This window comes from Typopeltis vanoorti, chromosome 14 (assembly GCF_054136105.1).
Source record: "Typopeltis vanoorti isolate ZY-2024b chromosome 14, IOZ_Tvanoo_1.0, whole genome shotgun sequence".
Classification (NCBI taxonomy): domain Eukaryota; kingdom Metazoa; phylum Arthropoda; class Arachnida; order Uropygi; family Thelyphonidae; genus Typopeltis; species Typopeltis vanoorti.
This window is the reverse complement of record NC_143562.1, coordinates 118115365-118136639: the sequence shown is the minus strand read 5'-3', so window position 1 is coordinate 118136639 and position 21275 is coordinate 118115365. Positions and strand designations below refer to the sequence as shown.

Here is a 21275-nt window from a genome sequence, read left to right as displayed (position 1 = left end):
TAAGAGGATTATCATTCCGTTATATGTCTCTGATCAGACCACACTTGGATTATTGTTCTCAGATTTGGTCCCCAGGATTTGAAGGGGATAAATTAGCTGTGGAAAAGATACAAAGACGGATGACAAAGATAGTCTCAGGACTGTACAAGGATAGTTATGAGAATCGGCTGAGGGAATGTGGACTGCAGAGTTTGGCGGATAGAAGAAGGAGAGGTGATATGATTGAGACTTTTAAACTGTTGAGAGGTGGTTACAGGGTTGACACTGGGGAGTTCTTTCACTTGGTTGAACAGCAGGAAGGAGTGATGACAAGAGGCCCTCCCTGGAAGTTACGAAAGGAAACTGTGAGCAAGAGGGTGAGGAGTGGTTTCTTTGCATGGAGGGTGGTTGAGCCATGGAATGCATTGCCTGATAGAGTGGTGAGAACGGTCAATGAGTTTAAGGAGTGGTATGATAGACTTTGTGTTTCTTAGGGGGAACCTCCCCTCGATGAGTCTTGACAGACTTTATGTTCTTAGGAAGGACCTCCCACGATGAGTCTTTTGACTCCATGGAGGCCTGAATAATAATAATAATAATAATAATAATAATAATATTATTATTATCATTATTATTCCAAGACCCCATGGAGTCAGAGACTTTTATGATTGACTGATATGAATCAATCTATGTATGATGTGTATGATGGAATGGTGATTTCACAAAAGTGAGCAAGCATGAGAAAGGGTGGGTGTGTGTGTTGTGTAGGGGACTGAATAACAGAAAAAATGAAGAGTTAAGTAGGCATGCATGACATTCATAATAATGTTTTCAAATAGGAGTTAGAGGGAGAGAGAGAAATTGGAAAAGCACTTGCTAAGTGGCAATAAAGAAAAGGATGGATATGTAGCATGAGAAGAAACCAAGGAATATAGAGAGAAGAGGAAGAAATGGCTGAGAAATGATATCAGTATTCCATGATTAGATTTTTTATCATGATTGCATGATAAAAAATAAAAATTAATAACCATATAAACATAAGCTAATGATATGTTTATATTGAGTTTCAACACTCTGAAATATCTATTACTAGTATTTCTAAGAAATCAAGATTTTTACACTGATAACACGTTAGTATAATGTGACTTGTGCAACCCCAGAATACAGGTGGTATCTTCAAAATGCTTTATCTCATCTACATTCACTTTTAAATGGAATTCTCTACTACTACTACTCTGAATTCAAAATGAAGAGTTTGGCTGCAGTAACATTTATTAGTATAAATGTTAATGCCACCTTACACCTACAAAGCAACTACTATTTCTTTCTTATATTTCCAACTTGAGTAGGTATTAATTCTGTGAGTAATTACATAAGTCATGAAAAACAATCTCCCTTACTTCTTGTCATTCACATTCTCACAGAAAACATATATCTCCATCTTTTTTTGAGAGGCTCAAAATTGCAGTCAATAGAAGAAATTTCAGTAATTTCTTCAATATTTGGCTTTGATAAGGCAAATATTGAAGAAAATTAAAATAACCTTAATTTAATTCCTAGTACTGTTACCTTTCAGTAATTAAGCTTTCATCGTGTTTTTCACAAAATTTCATTGATTTCTTTGTATTTTCCTTCTTGTATGTTTCTCCAGTATTTATAAAAGCAATAATACTTTGTACAAACTTTGTTTGCTTACACTTGAACAAAGGATTAAACAAAGAATACCATTTCTTGGCAAGTTTAATTAAACAATACTTACCTGTGAATCCAATCTCAAATAATGATTCTTTCAAGTGAGTTGATGCCTTTTCTTGTAAGAGATTACTATCATTCACTGTTTTTCCAGCACCTGGCATTAAGTGAAAATCTTTGGATGAGAGGGGTGTCAGTGCATGCAGAATCATGGTTAGAACAAATGAAATATCTGATGAAGATAACCTTGGAACTTCTAAAATATAAATAAAAGAATTTACTATAGATACAAATAAAAACTGGAGCAAAATATGCAGTAGCTGGCTAACTGTTATTAATATGCAATAATATGCTAATTTGTATTTAGGTAACTCGATGGAATCCTAGGGCTCGTTACAGTAAACACTACACACAAACCTGAACAGTGCTTAACATATTTTTATCATATTTATCATGCCTTTAGATGACCTCACTTTACTAACACACCATTTTCCAAGAGAAAAATTACTTTGTGGTACATTGCTGGTGCTTCAGACAAAAGAAGCCATAGAGATGAATCACAGGTAACATGCGGCTAATATCTCAAACAAGGTGTCCAAAGGTACCAAGCCTCCTGGACCACTTACAGCAACTATGATGAATACAAAACTTAAAAAGCTCCATGCTGGCTTGATCGTCGCCCGGAATAACAAGAATCGTGTTGCTTGTTTGGATGGAGGGCAAGCTTCAAAAAATAAGTTACAGTCCCCTAAACAACACTCTCTCAAGATATGTTCGTTAAACATAGGACTATCTAAATCCAAAGCCACTGGCAAAATAGCCAAAGACAAAGCAATTGACATCTTGGTTCTCCAGGAAACCCATGTGTCTGACACAGCCCTCAATAGACTAAAGATCTCAGACCTAATTCTTGTGTCCTATAACTGCCACCACAAGCATGGCCTGGCCTCAAGGACATAACCCAAAGTGTACCTGATGCAGAATACTCCATAGGTATTAAAGTTCAAAATACCACCATCGCAATCCTGGCCTGATCAGATGGGCCGGCCACCACCACCTCACCCTGCTATCTATGTTGGTGACTTCAACTCTCATCACACCATGTGGGGGTACTCCTCTAACAACCGGGATGGTAATAATCTAGTTAACTGGATGGATACATATAACCTGTATTTGATTTACGATGCCAAGCAGGAGGGCACTCTCCACTCAGCCAGATGGAACAGAACCTACACCCCAGATCTGTGCATTGTTTCTAAAGACCCTGAAGACCACCCTCTGCCAACAACCAGAACCATCCTCAACAGAGTCCCTAATAGTCAGCATTGTTCTACACTCATAGAGACAGGCACATCAATCCCAGTCATCAGGGGAACACCAATCGCTAGATGGAACCTTCACAGGTCCAACTGGAATGCATTTCAGAAACAAATTGAGCAAACCATTAGAGCAATTCCACCCACCCCTAATTGCTATCCAAGATTTGTTAAACTAATCAAAACTGCAGCCAATGCTTCTATTCCTAGAGACTACAGAAAACAATACATCCCATGCTGGAGTAGAGAAATTGAGGAACTTTTAGCCAAATATGAAGAGACTGAAGACCCAACTGTTGCTAAGGAGCTCATAGCAATGCTGGATAAAAACAGAAAGGAAAGATGGATCTCAACCATCCATGAACTCTATTTCACCACATCTAACCGGAAAAGCTGGTCACTTCTGAGAAAATTAGGTGGGGCAGAACCAACAACAACACACAAAACACAGAGATAACTCCTGATCAAATGGCTAATAATTTATTGAAAATCTGCAAGTTACATCCCAGCTCTATCAGGAAAATTACTGTGCAATCTTCCATCAGACAAATCCTGAAGATGGATCCCGAGCTTCCTAAACTTGAACACCCAGTATCTCAGGAAGAGGTACGAGTAGTCTTAATACTCACAAAGAATGGCAAGGTGTGGATGGTATCCTCCCTGAGTTTCTAAAACATCATGGTCAACAAGGCCAAATATGGCTGGCTGCCCTTTTCTCAAAAATTATAATGACTGGAAAACTACCAAATCTGTGACAGGAAACCAAAATAATTGCTGTGCCCAAACCTGGGAAAGATCCAAATGATGTCAAAAATCTATGACCTAACTCCTTGCTTTGCTCCATCTTTAAGCCCTTTGAAAGAATTCTCCTTAACCCTCCAACTGGCCAGGACGTATATATATGTCCAGCTAAATCTGGATACGATTCAATATACCTGTTGAAAGAACATGGATAAGAAGTGCAATTTGGCTGTTCTGTCATTTAGAAGGTGCGATAATCCTTCACATTGTAGAGAACACTTAAACAGATTATCTCGGGAAGCTGAGTCTCAGTTCTCTGTAACAAGAAATGCAGTTCCTTGTTTTATGCTGGGCAACTTGACTGTTAGTTATATTTAAAGAGACTAAAAATATAGAATTATTTCTATTTTCTCTTTTTATTTTACGTTTATAATTCCACGACAAAATATAAATTCTTGCATAATTTCTAACCTTAAATACTGCATTACCTTGGAGAACCAATGTTTACTGTTTTTGTGCTAATTTTGTATAATTGCTTACTCGCCAGAATATTTTTCAAAGAAATTAATTCACGCTAATTATTTAAAATATTATTTAAAAAAATGGCTCCCAATATTCGGTTATGTTGTCTTTGTTCAAAATCATATTTTGAAGAATAATTCACAGATATCCTTCAGGAAATCTGTGAATTATTCTTCGACGACTTTGCTTTGCAAGAGAATAATATACAACTCTCATATTATTATTATTCAGGCCTCCATGGAGTCAAAAGACTCATCGTGGGAGGTCCTTCCTAAGAAACAAAAAGCCTATCAAGACTCATCGAGGGGAAGTACCCACTAAGAAACACAAAGTCTATCATACCACTCCTTAAACTCATTGACAGTTCTTGCTCTCGCCACTCCATCAGGCAATGCATTCCATGGTTAAACCGCCCTCCATGCAAAGAAACCACTCCTCACCCTCTTGCTCACAGTTTCCTTTCGTAACTTCCAGGGATGGCCTGTTGTCATCACTCCTTCCCGCTATTCAACCAAGTGAAAGAACTCCCAGTGTCAACCCTGTAACCACCTCTCAACAGTTTAAGTCTCAATCATATCACCTCTCCTTCTTCTATCTACCAAACTCTGCAGTCCACATTCCCTCAGCCAATCCTCATAACTATCATTGTACAGTCCTGAAACCATCTTTATTATCAGCCTTTGTACCTTTCCACAGTTCATTTATCCCCTTCAAATCCTGGGGACCAAATCTGAGAACAAAAGTCCAAGTGTGGTCTGATCAGGGTCTTATACAACTGAATGATAACTCTTTTATCTCTGCAGGTCAGCGACCTTCTCATTATTACAGCAATCCACTGTGTTACCCTCACCACCTTTGCAATATGTCCTCTAAATTTCAGGTTTCTATCAATCATCAACCCCAGATCTCTTGTCTCCCCTACTTCCTCCAGTATAACTCCTCCCATAGAGTATGCAGTGTCCCATCAATGTTTCCCAACCCTCATCTATCTAGCTTATTCAAATCCTTTTGCAGGGCTGCCACATCTGCACTATTACTAATAATCCTTCCCAGCTTCGCATCATCTGCAATATCCTCTTACAATCCACTGATAATGTCATTGATATAAAGGTTAAACAATATAGGTCCCCATACTGAGCCCTGTGGGACCCCACAGGTAACCCTCTGCTTCCTTGAAACTGCCCCACCATACACAACTCTCTGATACCTATCGGACAGCCAATCCTGAATCCAGTTGACCAATCTGACATCCAGATGCATTTGCTGCAACTTAAATATCAGCTTATCATGTGGCACCCTGTCAAATGCCTTCATTAAGTCTAAGAAAATGGCAGTATATGCCTTTCCCTCATCTAATGCCCTTGTAACTTTATCATAAAAGACTAGCATATTGCTAAAACAAGAGCACCCCTTCACAAATCCATGTTGACTCTCACAGATAACAATACCCTCATCTGTCCAATGCTGTATACGGTCCCTCACTAATTTCTCCAAGATCTTAACAACTACTGATGACATACAAACTGGCCTATAATTAGACACTACCAGTCTGCTACCGCCCTTATGCAATGACACTATCTTACCTTCCTTCCATTCCATGGGCATTTTTCCAGCAGCCAGACTTTCATTGAAAAGCCAGGTCAAAGGCACTGTCAGTTCCCTAGCACATTCTCTCAAAACTCGAGGTGAAATACCATCCAGTCCCACAGCTTTACTGACATCCAGAGTACTCAGTATTTGAAACACACTCTCCTCCTGTACCTCTAAACCTCGAACCTGCCCTATCCCTCTAGCATTAAAACTAACTCCTCCAGGATGAAATACTCCAATAAAGTGTTCATTGAACAATTCCACTATGTCCACTGCATCAGTCACTCTATTCCAATTTTTATCCCACAATATCATTCTTCCACAGTCATTTCTCCTCCTACTGGTCACATATCTAAAAAATTCTCTTGGATTTTCTTTGGATTTTAGGGCCAATCTCCTCTCATATTCTAGTTTCGTCTTCCTTACCATACTAGTCACTCTTCTGGCCTGTGTCTTATATTCTTCATGCATCTTCTCTTCACCTGTCTCCTTATATCTCTTCCATAGCCTCTTTTTCACATGCAGCTCCTATTTACTATTGTTTGTCATCCACTTTACACAAAATTGTCCTCTTCTTCACTTATGGTATACAACTTGCCATTGCTGCTAACAAATATTCTTTCATAATTTCCCATGCACTAATGATATCCTGGCCTTCCAATTCCTCCCTCCATGAAACTACCCCAAGTTGACGTCTTAGACTATTATAATCACCCGTCTTATAATTCCACATACGTTCCCTTCTCCTTGATACTCCTGCATGTCTATTCATTTTCCAAGTCAAAACCATATGGTCACTCTCTCTAACTGGTGGGAGAGATGTCATCTCAGTTATTATCAACTCTTCTGATGCCATAACCAAATCCAAAACTCTTGAACCTCTTGTTCCCTCTATTACATGTTGCCTAAGACATCTGTCCCTCAAGAATTCTAGAAATTCCATTCCCTTATTGCTACATTCATCTTCCTCTCCCCAGTTTATACTACTGTAGTTAAAATCTCCTATAACAATCATTCTTCTTGCACATTGCCAAACTCAACTGTCTAAACATCTCCTGGTCCCCACCCTCTGTGCTCCGGGGTTTGTAGCAAGATCCCACTAAATATGCTGTCTTGCCCACCTCTACCTCACACCATATGCTTTCAAAATCATTAGAGCCACTGCCTTCCAAAGTCTCCACTCTTAGAGGACATAGAATCTCACTTATCATAAGCAGTACTCCACCACCATGCTTTCCCTTTCTATCCTGTTGAAAAATGCTGTACCCAGCGACTTCTATTCCTGTCATTATATCATCTTCTGTCAACCATGTCTCAGCGATCCCAATAATTTTTGGCCAGGCTGATGCTATCTGCGCCACCAATTCCTCTCCTTTATTCTGAATACTCCTGGCATTAGTATAAAGCATATAAATGCCATTGTTTCTATGCCCAGCATTATCCCCTCGAGACTCCACTGGGCTCAGTGTTAGCTGATGTCGTCCCCCTTCTCCCATGTACCCATTCCCACAAGAGGCCACCCATGCACCCCAAGCATCCACATATTCCAGTCCTCTCTTGTCACACAGTCTAGCAATTATGTCATTCAATATTTACCGCTCTTCTGCTCAGCTCGTCATTATCATACCCATACACACTATCTTTCCTCTCTTTGTCTTATTTCATACCACCTCAAGCAAGAATCTCATATCTCTCGCTTCCCTATTTACATCACCACTCAAGTCATTTGTTCTCGCCATCATAATCATATCATCCACCCTTTCAGCACTCTTAACTGCACTGCCAAAGTCACACTTTCTGTCGTTTCTCCTGGCAAACACTCCTCACACATCCTATCTTGAACACCATGAATCATTGAGTCCCCATACATTATACCTCTTACCATTCCTTCTCTCCTGTTGTTTCCATTTTCTCCTTTTCTTTCATTCCCAGACCTCTCTCTCATTCCCTCTCCCCTACTGTTTCCATTTTGTCCTCTTCTACCACTCCCATATCCCTTTCTCATTCCGTCTCTCCTACTGTTTCTATTCTCTCCTCTTCTAGCACTCCCATACCTCTCTCTCTCTCTCACTCCGTCTCTCCTACTGATTCCATTCTCTCCTCTTCTAGCATTCCCATACCTCTCTCTCATTCCCTCTCTTCTACTGTTTCCATTCTCTCCTCTCCTATTATTCCCAAAACTCTCTCTCTCTCCACAACTCTGATTTGCCTTGCATTTATTCCTTCCATTCTCCTAATCTCATCTTTCATACTTCTCCCAAGACATTTCAGTTCCTCAATCTCCCTCTGCAGGTCAGTCACTCTTAATCAAAATTCACTCTCCCAAACAAAACCATCTCCTAAACTTTCACAGTCACTCATGCCTTCTACACTATCAACTATTATTTTCTCATTCATATTTTTTTCTTCATTCTCTCCTATCACACCACTCGTCTTCCGGTATTCATTTCCCGTTCCTGGAGCAACAAGGTCGGTTATTGAGATATCTACTGCATTTATTTCCTCCCACTGCTTACACTTTATGCACACATGCACCCCCTCCTCTCTCACAAGCCAGATATCCAATTCCCGAGACGCATACATACTGCATGCCACAAACTCCTTTATTATATTGCTTATAATAGAGTTCTTAAATGGCGGAGGACTTGGCGACACGCCATTTGCGACTTCAGCTGAATCCACCATTATTCGTTACTGCCGAGGGACTACTAGCGTAATCGTTAATTATTCAAAATAGTGTTGCTAATTAGTGTCAAAAATAAATGCTAAATAAGTATTAGGGAGTATAAATAAATAAGTACAAACAATTACAAGCAAAACAAAACATTAAGTAAACTAAATAAAATGAAAGAAAACTAAATACAGTAATGAAAACTTAGCTTCGTCTTGTCTTCCACTGTTATGCATCTGACCCCATCTTCTCGGTAACCAAAATACACAATATTACGACCACAACTAACTTCAAAAAACAACCACTTAAGTACACTCGTATTCCAGAGAAACAATTTAGCACTCAAAAACGTAGAAAAATGGACTATTCACCGATTAAAAATCACTTTCTTTAGCAGAGCTCAAATTCACCGCCATGTGCTACGGCGACACTAGTGCCTATCTTACTTTAATTTTGATGATATTAATGACATCAGGCAAGATCTAATATCAGATGTGCAATTGTTTGCTGATGACACAAAGATAGGCAGGGCAATCAGGGATGCTACTGATATTTAGCAATTACAAAATGATTTGAATAGACTGGAAATCTGGGCTAACGAAAATGGCTATCAATTTAATGTTAGTAAGTGTAAAGTTATGCACTCTGGCATGATTAGTGTATGCCAAGGTAGACATAAATTCCCTGGCATATTCCTTCAAATGCTGATATCATCAAATCCCACAGACATATTAACATCAAGTGTGTTCAATTCTCCATATACTTCTTGTTCATTTAGAGGCATTGTTTCCTCCTTCCCTTCCATTGCTCTTAGACTCCGCATGATGTTGTATTCACAAAAATGAATATACCTTTATGAACTGCTAATTTAATATCTCAACTATATTCTCTGCAGCAGTTATCCTTTTACTATTTTCTTCAGCCAATGTCATCCTTTCCTAATCTTTTTTTTCTTTTCTGATAGCTACATATTGAAAGAATTCCCTAGGGTTTTCAAGGACAATGTCCTGTTTGTAAATAAAATAACATCAAGAATAGCTGAACTAAGTCTCTTCATAAATAAAAGATACCAACTGAAAATTATACAAGTATATGTCCTAACTATGGACCATCCAGATTAAGAGATAAAAGATTTCTATGAAACATTAGAATCCACATTAAATAATTCTAAAGAATTCTACATAATTATAATGGAATAAGCTCATAAGAAAAAAGTCCAATTTAGTGAATCTACAAAACCTCAACCACAATAAAAGCTGTTATAGAGAATCACTCAAAAATGAACTAAAAAAGTTAAACACAGCTACTACCATCGATGATGCTAATGAAATATTAACAAAATCTATCTTGAATTGTGCACAAGAAATAGGAAGTGTAAAAAGGCACCAAGGAAAGGAAAAACTAAGACAAGAAACCTTAGATCTGATGAAGAAAAGAAGAGACATGAAAAGAGATTTGAATGACACCAATAAAATAGAATATGCAGAAATTTGTAAAACTATACGTAAAAGGTGAAACATGAACTTAGATTGTATAATACTAGGAAAATTAAAAAAACAATAGAAAACAATAGTAATATGAAGGTCCTGAGACGAACATTATCAGCTGGAACAAAGGAAATAGCTGCTGTTAGAGGAAAAAATGGTGAACTTATAAAAAATAGAGATGCAATAATCAAAAGAATTCAGGAATTTTATATTGAACTCTATGAAGGCAAAGACCAGGACATCCAAGAATCATGTATGGATAACTCGAGTGAGGAAGAACATGATGCCCCTGAGATCTTACAAGGTGAAGTGGAAATGACACTGCGGGAAATGAATGGAAAGGCCCCAGGAAAAGATGGAATTATGGTAGACTTCTTAAAACTGGGAGGAAGCCCTGTCAACAAACAGCTGACTAAACTCTTTAATAAATGCCTAAAACAGAGAAAAATTCTGAAAAATTGGAACAATTCACTTATAATATTAATTTTTAAAAAGGGCAATAAGGAAGAAATTAAAACCTCAGACCTATAAGCTTACTCCCCACCATATATAAAGTTTTCACAAAAATTATAAATAATAGAATAAAATCTAAACTAGAGGGAATGCAATCCTGTGAACAAGCTGGATTTAGAAAGAATTACAATACTTTGGACCATATTCACACATTAAGACAGCTCATTGAAAAATCAATTGAATACAATAAACCCTTATGTCTGGCCTATATAGACTATGAAAAAGCATTTGATTCAGTTAAAACATCTGCAACACTAAAAGCACTTGGAACCCAGGGAACTGAGAAACCATATATTGAAACACTAAAACATATTTACAATAATGCAACTTCTGTAATTAAATTATATAAAAACAGTGAAAAGTTCCCAATACAAAAAGGCATCCGGCAAGGCAACACCATATCTCCCAAATTATTTACAGCTGCACTAGAGGAAGTCTTTAGAAGCATTGATTGGGGAAAAAAAAGGAATAAACATAAATGGAGAAAGGCTGCATCATCTGAAATTTGCAGATGATATTGTCCTGAAAGCAGATAATCTTGGAGATCTGGAAGAAAGGCTAAATCAGCTAAATGAAGCCTCCAGAGAAATTTTATTAAAAATAAATAGAGAAAAAACAAAAATAATGATGAATAAATACATAAATCATAGAACTATCAAAGTTGAAAACCATGAAATAGAACAAGTTACTTCATATGTATATTTGGCCCAACTGTTAGTTGAGGAGTGCCAAAGAAAAGAGATTGAATGAAGAATTCATCTTGGATGGATGACTTATGGGAAAATGAGAGACATATTCAGAAGTGACATCCCTATGAGTCTAAAAAGGAAAACTTTCGACCAGTGCATACTTCCTATCCTAACATATGGAGGAGAAACATGGAAAGAAGTATGCTAAAAATAACGTTAAGAGATAGGAAGACAAATATCTGGATAAGATCTCAAACAGGTGTCATGAATATTGTAAAATACATTAAACAGGTTAAGTGGAGATGGGCTGGCCATATTGCCAGATGCAGTGACAGGAGATGGACTAGAAAAACAACAGAGTGAAAACCAATGGATGGTGCAAGACAAAGAGGAAGACCGAGAAGCAGGTGGAGAGATGAATTGGAACAAATTGCAGGAGTGAGATGGATGGGAGAGGCAGAAAACTGAGTGATCTGGAAAATCATGGGGAGACCTTCGTCCAGCAGTGGACAGAACCAGAAGGTTGAAGAAGAAGAAGAACCATTACTCATATTGCAGCTTTGCTACTCTTACCAAGCAAATCATCCTCCTTTCCTGTTATTGTTATCCTCATGGAACTGATTATTACAACTCATCTGATGTTGCTTCCATAATGCCATATTCTTCTGTATTGCATGTTTAATTTCTGCATTCATCCATTTCATCCCTATCTTATTTAACTGTCTGACTCTTGGAATACATTTAGACATTGCATCTACTAGATATTTCTTGAATATCATTCAAGGTAACAGTAGATTTCTGTAGTATGATGTCAGATAATCATTCATATATATAGGACTTTCTTTCCAGGAACAATTCATATTTGATGTCATTCGTCTAATTTTTTGCTGGCTTTAATTAATCTTTTTTTAGTCTGTTGGCTTGGTTGGCTGAGTGGTTAGCATATCCACTCTCCAGGTTACAGGTTCGAATCCCACCAGGGGTATCGACGTTTGTGATTGTGCTACCGACTCTGTGTGAAAAAGGAATCTGTGCTCCTACACTTCTTCTAGTAGAAGGCTTCACTCCCAAAATCTAATGAGGTATGGGAGTGATCATACAGTGTCAAAATGACATCACATGTGAATAACTAACTTGGCCTGTTCTGATAAGACATGGACTATGATATGTGTGAGGCAATCTTTTCTTCTGTTTGTAATCCAGTGACTAGATTTTATTCTTCACTGGTCAGTTCTATTTTCATATGTCTTGCTAAATTCTGCACAACAGCAGTTAAGTTCTCCATGTTATCTTCCAAAATGCTTCAATTTATATAGTGGTTGTAAGATAATTAGTGAGATTCTTCAACTTTGTCTTTAGTTTTGTTAGATGATATCGTAGTTTGTTATTTTATTTCTTTATCTGCATTTGTCTTTCCATAAGTGATTTTATGTTTCCTTTCATTTCTTTTATGGAGATTAGCACCTTGCACACTTACATTATTGAATTTTAAGAATTCATAATAATAATAATGCCTGAATAATAATACCGAGTTTTATATACACTTTTGTTTACAGAATTTTAAGAATTAATAATAATAATAATAATAATAATAATAATAAGCATATTCATGAATACATTTTTTTAATATTAATCATCCTCAGTAAAAGTTAAACCTATAGTATGTTATTACTATGGGTGGAATAAGAGTTAAATAATTTCAGAAACCATGATACACTGACTAAATGTTACATTTTAAAGCTGCTTAAAAAGTTACATTTAATAAAAGGTGGTCTGACAGGGCAAAAAAAAAAATGTGTTAGTGGTAGAGTGTGCACACTATTCACCTGGTGAACCAACTGGCAAAGTACCTCTGACTATCCTTTAATTCAATATATATATTCCTAATATGTATTGTTGTTGCTTTATATCATATATCATACCTAATCATTCACCAAACTGTACTAACCTTGACCACATCATGCTTTTTGCTATTAACTTCAAAATCTCTAATAGGTTTTGTTGAAGTCTTAAGTTTCAAAATCTCTAATAGAGATTTTGAAACTTAAGACTTCAACAAAAGTTTAAACCACTCTAGGGAGTGACTACTTGAATAGTGAAAGTACTTAGCACAGCAATAATATAATATTAAAATAACTACTGAAAAATTACTATATTAATGTGAATGTATTCATTATATACACTGCTATCCAAAAGCTAAGGATGAAAGATATTTTTACCTGTATATGAAAAACTTTTCATGACTACAGCCAAATGCAGACATATATTTATTAGCAGCAAACCAATAATTTATATTACACAAAATGTGTTATAAATTTCATACAAATCAAATAGAAATATGTTTTTAGAAAATGTTACAAATTTCCTAAGGACGTAGTTAAGGAATTAATGTACAGTGCTTACAGAAAACTATGCAGAGAGACATTTCAGTATGGAATATGTCCATCCTGAACATCGATATAGCTCTCACAAAGTTGTACCATGCTTAGCACCAAATGATTCAGGAGTTTTTGAGGCAAAGACACCTCCTCCTCCTCCAGAGCAAGGATAAGGCCTTGTTTGTTTGCTGCAGGGGAATTTTGAATAACAATGCTTCTCCCTATTGTATCCCAAACGTGTTCTAAGGGGTTGAGATCTGGGGTCTTAGTCTCCAGAAGTATCTCCAATGCCCGTGTATGACGTGATGTGGCATTGTCATCTGTAAAATGAAGTCTTCGCCTACAGCACCATGGAACAATTGAATATGACATTGAAGAACTTCATTAAAATATTGTTCATCAGTCATAGTCCCTTTTTCCAGCACTTGTAGCTTGGTGTATTCATTAAGCATAATGCCTTCCCATACCATGACAGAAGCACCACCATATCTATCCCTTTCAAGAACATTCTCACGATGGTAAGCAGTACCAATCTCACGCCAGATCAAGTGTCATCTAGAATCAGAGGAAAGACTAAAATGACTCATCTGTAAAGAGCACATTAGCCCATTCATGTCTTATCCAATTTTTATGGATACAACACCACTGAAAACATGCTCTACAATGAGCTGAGGATAAAGGATGCAGATTACAGGCTTATGGACATACAGGCATACTTGTTGCAGATGTCTTGCCACAGTTTGTCAAGATATCTGCATATGTACTTGAAAGGAGCCAATTTGCAAGATGACCTTCCATGATGCATTGATTATGTTTTACTGTCATAACCAAAAATCGGTCTTCATGCTACATGGAAGAGGGAGGGTAACCTCTAAGCAAATGCCAGAAACACAAGATTCCATTGGATTGAAACACTGCCCAGACCCTGGGTACAATGCAATGTGAGATCCCAAACTTTCTGGCAATATCAGTAATTTAACAGCCTTCTTCAAGCTTTCCAATAATTCTTCCCCACATAAAATCATCTAGATGATGTTTTTTATTGTTATTATTATCATTTAGGCCTCCATGGAGTCAAAATACTCATTGTGGGAGGTCCTTCCTTGGAAACCCAAAGTCTATCATACCACTCCTTAAACTCATTGACCATTCTCGCTCTCACCACTCTATCAGGCAATGCATTCCACGGTTCAACCATCCTCCATGGAAAAAACCACGCCTCACGCATGCTCACAATTTCCTTTCCTTTCGTATGTCTTACAGATATTACAAGACATCCACGTTTCCAACTTTATTCCTTCATGAAAAGAGCTTCCTTCAAACACAGTTCACTTAGTGCAGCCTTTTGCTTTTATCCTGTTGAGTGCTACCACATGAGCCCTCTGTGTGTGATTAGAAACTTCGAATGTATACCCACTTTCTACTCAAAATCATCAGTTATAAAAACTGCACAAGCTTATTCTTCTGAATTTGTGGTTGTAATCTTCATAAATAGTATTTGTACTTAGGTTTTGTACACCAGTGTATTACAGTACTGATATTCTCAAAAAAAAAAAAAATTGGTGAAAATTTTATTATCACCCTTTTTAATATTTAAGCTTACCTCTTATTCCACTGCTTATCCTGATACACATAGGAAGAATAAGGTTCATTAAGCATATTTCTACCTTTTCAGGGGAGCTAAACAGAGTACTTCCTCCGAGCATACATTCCAAAGATTGAGACTCCTGAAATGTTTATATTCTAACGTTAATATTATCCATCCAGAATTTTTTTTATTTATTTATTTTTTTATTTTATTTTAAAGTGTGTTTGATGTGTATGAAAAAGAGTGACTACATACACTAATATCCCTCTTGGTATATTTTTCTAATGCTTTTCTTTTTACAAACTGGATTCTGGAATGATTTTTTTTTATTACATAAAACAATGAAAAGAAAAAAACAAGAAATAAAGGGGAGAGAAAAGCAAATATAATTCAAAAATTTAAGTCACAACATTTATAACATGCAAGGTAAAATTATATTTCAATATAATTCCCAGCCTAGTTGGCTGAGTAGTTAGCGTATCTGCTCTCCAGCCAAAAGGCTGTGGGTTCGAATCCTGCAATGGGCATGGATGTTTGCAATTGTGAAAATACTACTGGTGGTGGTGGTGGTGGGTGGTAGATGGCATTGGTGTAGATGATGATTGTAGTTGGAGAACTGGGTGGAGACAGAGTTGTAGAGTAGATGCCCTCCCTCGATGAGTCTTAGGACTCCCTGGAAGTGTCACATAATAATAATAATAATAATGATAATAATAATATATTTACTCAGCCAATCATAGTGACATATCCTAAATGAAAGAATGAAGCTGTTCAGTGTTATTGTCAACAATGAAAGATTTTACTTGAAGGCATGACAAACGGCTTATGCAATAGCTTACATTTACAATTAATCATTATTATTATTATCCTAGCATCTCCATGAAGTCCTCAGACATCACAAGGAGCCAATACTACCTATTATTCAAACAACTAACAATGACAGTGCGTTTTCTTTTAGTGTTGCATGGTGATCAGCATTCATTTTAGAAATTATGGACTTTACAACAGTGTTATAAATAACTCTTTTAATTTCCTGACGTTTCTATCTTCATATTACAATCATCATCTGGAGTATATACAAATATACAAGTACAAGCTGAGTTACATTACACACAGTAAGCCAATAAACATGGGCTGAAAGACGAATTTAAAGTCATCAGCAATACTTTTCTAAAAAATGGTTACAGCCAAAACACTATTAACAAAATTCTCTACAAGACCTCAATAAAAAACAAAGATAAACAGACTACAATAAAACTATAACCATTTCTTACATTAAAGGGACATCAGATCAAATAAACAGAATACTACAAAAATACAACCTCAAGGCCACCTTTAAACCTCCTGCAAAATTGAAAAGCTTACTCAACTCGTCCAAAGACCCACTCCCTCTGCTGGCCCACCCTGGAGTATACCGTAATTATTGCACCTGTAACATACCATATATAGGGGAAACAGGACGCACAGTTCTTATCAGACAAAAGGAACATAAACGACAAATTAAATATAATAACTATGGTGAAGCTGGCCTTTCTAATCATGCCCTGAACACTTTACATAGAATGACTGGAAAAGAACCAGTTGTTTACGTGTGTAGAGGCTTAAGTGCTGTGAGGACATCATGTTGGAGGCTTAATGGATTTTTTTTTTCAACATTCAGAAAGGATTAAAACAGAATTTAATACTTCCTATATTTCATCCTAGTCACCAGGACATCTACGGGGATTACAAAAACAACTATCCACCTAGATAAGACTTTAGTGTCACCCACGTGGTTAGGCTTAGTATTGTATGATATTTGTGTTAATGTTACATTAGTTGTTTTTGTAATCCCCGTAGATGTCCTAGTGACTAGGACGAAATATAGGAAGTATTAAATTCTGTTTTAATCCTTTCTGAGTGTTGTAAAAAATCCATTAAGCCTCCAACATGAAAACCAGTTGTTTACATCACACCAAAACATGGCATGAATGCAAGGAAGCCTGTGAGATTCTTATCAACCACCCCAATCTGAACAATAATGATGGTCTAAAAATCCCAAGCATATGGAAGGCACATATTCTACCCATGGAACCTTTCTCTCTAAGAGTTAACCATAAATAGGACTATAGATAATCTAGAATCCTAAATCTAAAATAACAATTGTAATGTTAAAAATAGGACATCGTTGTTACTGAAAGAAGACTATCAATAAAAAAGAATGCTTTTCTCATGTTATCTTAAATGGAATTTAGCTTTGATGTAGTTTCTAAATAATTAATTAATTTGTAATTTTTTTTTTTTCACTTTAGTCAGCTGTTTGTTGACAGGACAGGGCTTCCTCCCAGTTTTAAGAAGTCTACCATAATTCCATCTTTTCCTGGGGGCCTATCCATTCTTCATTTCCACTTCACCTTGTAAGATCTCAGGGGCATCATGTTCTTCCTCACTCAAGTTATCCATACATGATTCTTGGATGTCCTGGTGCTTGTCTTCATAGAGTTCAGTATAAAATTCCTGAATTCTTTTGATTATTGCATCTCTATTTTTTATACGTTCACCATTTTTTCCTCTAACAGCAGCTATTTCCTTTGTTCCAACTGATAATGTTCATCTTAGGACCTTCATATTACTATTGTTTTCTATTGTTTCTTTAATTTTCCTAGTATTATACGATCTAAGTTCATGTTTCATCCTTTTACGTATAGTTTTACAAATTTCTGCATATTCTATTTTATTGGTGTCATTCAAATCTCTTTTCATATCTCTTCTTTTCTTCATCAGATCTAAGGTTTCCTGTCTTAGTTTTTTCCTTTCCTTGGTGCATTTTTACACCTCCTATAGCATGCTAGTCTAATAGAATAACCGGTGATCAAATCATTGTTTCTTTAGCTGTGTGTAATGTAACTTAGCTTGTCCTTGTATATTTGTATATAGCCCAGATGATGATCTTAATATGAAGAGCGAAACGTTAGGAAATTAAAATAGTTATTTATAACACAATTGTAAAGTCCATAATTTCTAAAATGAAGACTCACAGTTCAGTCACAAATACATCTGACAATTCATTCAACACTTGCCAACAATAAATTCCAGTTTTCATATACACACTCTTGCCCAGATTCTAGGATTTTGTAATTGTTATTTCCTCTACTGAAAAATTTCCTGTTTTATATACCATAGATAATTAAACAGTAAATTCCACAACCCAATATTAAAGAAACTGCTTCTTCATATTACAGCAAAAGGATGGGGAGAATGAAAATTTATGTATTTTTATATCGGTTTCTTGCCATTTTTTTTAAATGCAAAATTTTTCATATCTATAAATCAGTTAATTTATCAAAGCATAAAAAAAAAGTAGTATATATGACATCAGGTTTACTCAATTCTTCATCTACTTGCTGCTCACTGATAATCAGTGGCATCTTCTCCCTCCCCACTGTTCTCAAGTTTTGCATTGTGTTACTTTCACGGAGATGAAATACTTTTTATGAATTGCCTATCTCTGATATATCCCCCTCAGTGGCTATCACTTTATCATCCAATATTATTATTATTATTATTATTATTATTATTAGGTGTTAGCTGATTTTTGATTTTTTTAGGAGCCTGTGTAGCTCAGTGGATGTGGCGTTGGCACACCACCGCGCTTGGCCGCACGAAGGAAGGCTTGGTTTCGAGTCTAGTCGGCGACTAGAGGAAATTTTTCTAAGCCTTTTTTCGACTGGTTCCCGAGTTAGTCGATCTCTGGCATGGGCAAGCAGGTTTTTCCTCCCGGAAACTCGGGTTTTTCGTCCTGTAAACTCAAGAAAATCAACCGTAGAACCCACATTATTTCAGACATTAAATATATTGTGGTAGGATTAGGGACCACGAGATGGCGGCACATTTGAGCCATCTCTCTTCACTGCGTACCGCTTAATTAGTGATAGCCTTAGGCCATCTGTCTCTGATTGGGTACCAGTGGAGATTGAACTGCCCACTCAGTCTCCAAAAGTTAGATAGGGCTAAATGGCCTCGCCTACTCCCGTATACGGGAATAAAAAGGTGTTAGCTGATTTTTTTTTTTTTTTTATTATTATTATTATTCAGGCCTGCATGGAGTCAAAAGACTCATCGTTGAAGGTCCTTCCTAGGAAACACAAAGTCTATCATACAACTCACTGACCATTCTTAATCTCACCACTCTATCAAACAATGCATTCTATGGTCCAACCACCCTCCATACAAAAAACCACTCCTCACCCTCTTGCTCACAGCTTCCTTTCGTAACTTCCAGGGATGGTCACTTGTCATTGCTCCTTCCTGCTGTTCCACCAAGCAAAACAACTCCCCAGTGTCAACCCTGTAACTACCTCTCAACAGTTTAAAAATGTCGATCATATCACCTCTCCTTCTTCTTCTATCTACCAAACTCTGCAGTCCATATTCAATCAGTTGATCCTCTAACTAACATTGTACAGTCCTGAAACAATCTTTGTTATCTGCCTCTGCAAACTTGGGAGAGACCGTTCCAAAGGACAGAAGTCATCATCATCATCATAAATATCAAGGATTTAGGCCTAGCATGGCCTTTCCGGCCTTAGAAGTCATCGTTTAAGAGGACGTCCTGGTTTTCTTTTTCCTAATGGCTTGTACTTTAAGGCTTGTTTTGGTAATTTTTCTGTTTTCATTCTTTGAATGTGTTCCATCCATTTATGTTTATATTTTTTAATTTTTTCCATTACTGGTTCTTGGTTTAATTCTTTCATAATTTCTTCATTTCTTTTGTGGACAGAAGTAGATGGAATAAAATAGGAGGCAGTGGAAGTGGTTCAGCGAGTTTTAAGATGGACTGTAAAAGGGTGTGTTGGTTAACAGGGGCTTTTGTTTTAATGATTTTGTAGGAGAGTGGAGGAATAATAGTGGCCAATTCAGTAGAGCACTGTCCATGAAAGTATCTGCTGTAGAACAGGCACAAGAGAAACTGAACGTCTGTGAGAGAAAAGGATCATTAATTAGCCAGATTGCCCTCTTCTGGATAGAATCAAGCAATCTTAGAGAGCATTTTGGTTCACCACTCCAAATATGGGAGCAGTATTCCATGGCTGAGCAGATTTGGGCTTTGTATAGAGTTAGCAGTGGTGATGGTGTGAAGTAGTGTCTTGTTCCAAAATGTACACAAAAGTTTTTGGCAGTTGCAGAAGCTATAATTCAAATATGGTTGTGCCAAGGAAGATCGGTGGTGAAAATCACTCCAAGAAGAGAAATCTGATTGTGTTTGTTTATCTCAGTATTACTGAAGGTAAGGGAGGAGGGATGCAATCTCTTTGTTGCAAGAGATCAGACAGAACTGAGTTTTGGTGGAATTGAAGTTTACAAGAAACATCGTTCTTGCTCCACTGGGATGTATCTGGGAGATCTGAGTTCAGGTCCCTGGTCATGGTAGATCTTGAGGATCCTAATACTTGAGCACTACCAGGTTTGTTGATGAAAAGGAGGAATGGAGTGTACTATCATCAGCAAAGCTATGGATAGGATTGAAAGTCTGTGAGAGCAGATCTTTTATATACAGAAGTAGTAGATATAGTGAGTAGCCAGTGAGAAAGTTAGCAATCCAGTTGCAGAGTGGGGAAGGCAAACCATAGGATGGCAGTTTGGTGAATAGGCCTGTGTGCTAAACCTGATCATTTACCTTTGAAATGTTGATGGCAACCATGTGAGATTCTCCAAATTTCTCCATGGCTTAAGTCCAGAGGTTGGTGGTGAAAGCAAGAAGATCAGCTGTAGACTGTGAGTGGCAGAATACATACTGCTGGTCACTGATTAGTTGGCATGTCTCTAGACAGTTCAAGAGTTGGTTGTTGATGACCTTCTCCATAATTTTTGAGAGAACAGAAGTGAGAGGAATTGGAAAGTAGTTCTTTCGTTGACTTTTATCACTTTTCTTTGGCATGGGCTGAATGTGGACCTGTTTCCATGTTGACGAATAGATGCCAGTTGAATAGGTGTTAGTTCTGGCATACAATTTTTAAACACAATAGGTGGGATACTGTCAGGACCAGATGACTTGTTTGTGTTCAGGTTGTTAAGGATTCTTCATATTTCTTTTTGTTGAAAGACTATGGGAAACACAAAGGGAGCCATT

The 21275-nt window shown here is 37.0% G+C and overlaps 1 protein-coding gene across 4 annotated transcripts in view; it reads right to left on the bottom strand.

Moving 5' to 3' along the window:
* The window catches only part of unc80 (unc80, NALCN channel complex subunit), a 1852146-nt gene that overhangs the window by 205940 nt on the left and 1624931 nt on the right, over positions 1-21275 (bottom strand). For 3 of the 4 annotated variants that reach the window (XM_090404461.1, XM_090404465.1, XM_090404462.1), the window contains 2 exons: positions 15182-15305; positions 1739-1927 (listed from right to left, as the gene is read on the bottom strand). In XM_090404461.1, the coding sequence (XP_090260587.1) occupies positions 1739-1927; positions 15182-15305 (313 nt within the window). The remainder of the gene's footprint in view (positions 1-1738; positions 1928-15181; positions 15306-21275) is intronic. The other variant, XM_090404464.1, reaches the window with a different exon arrangement.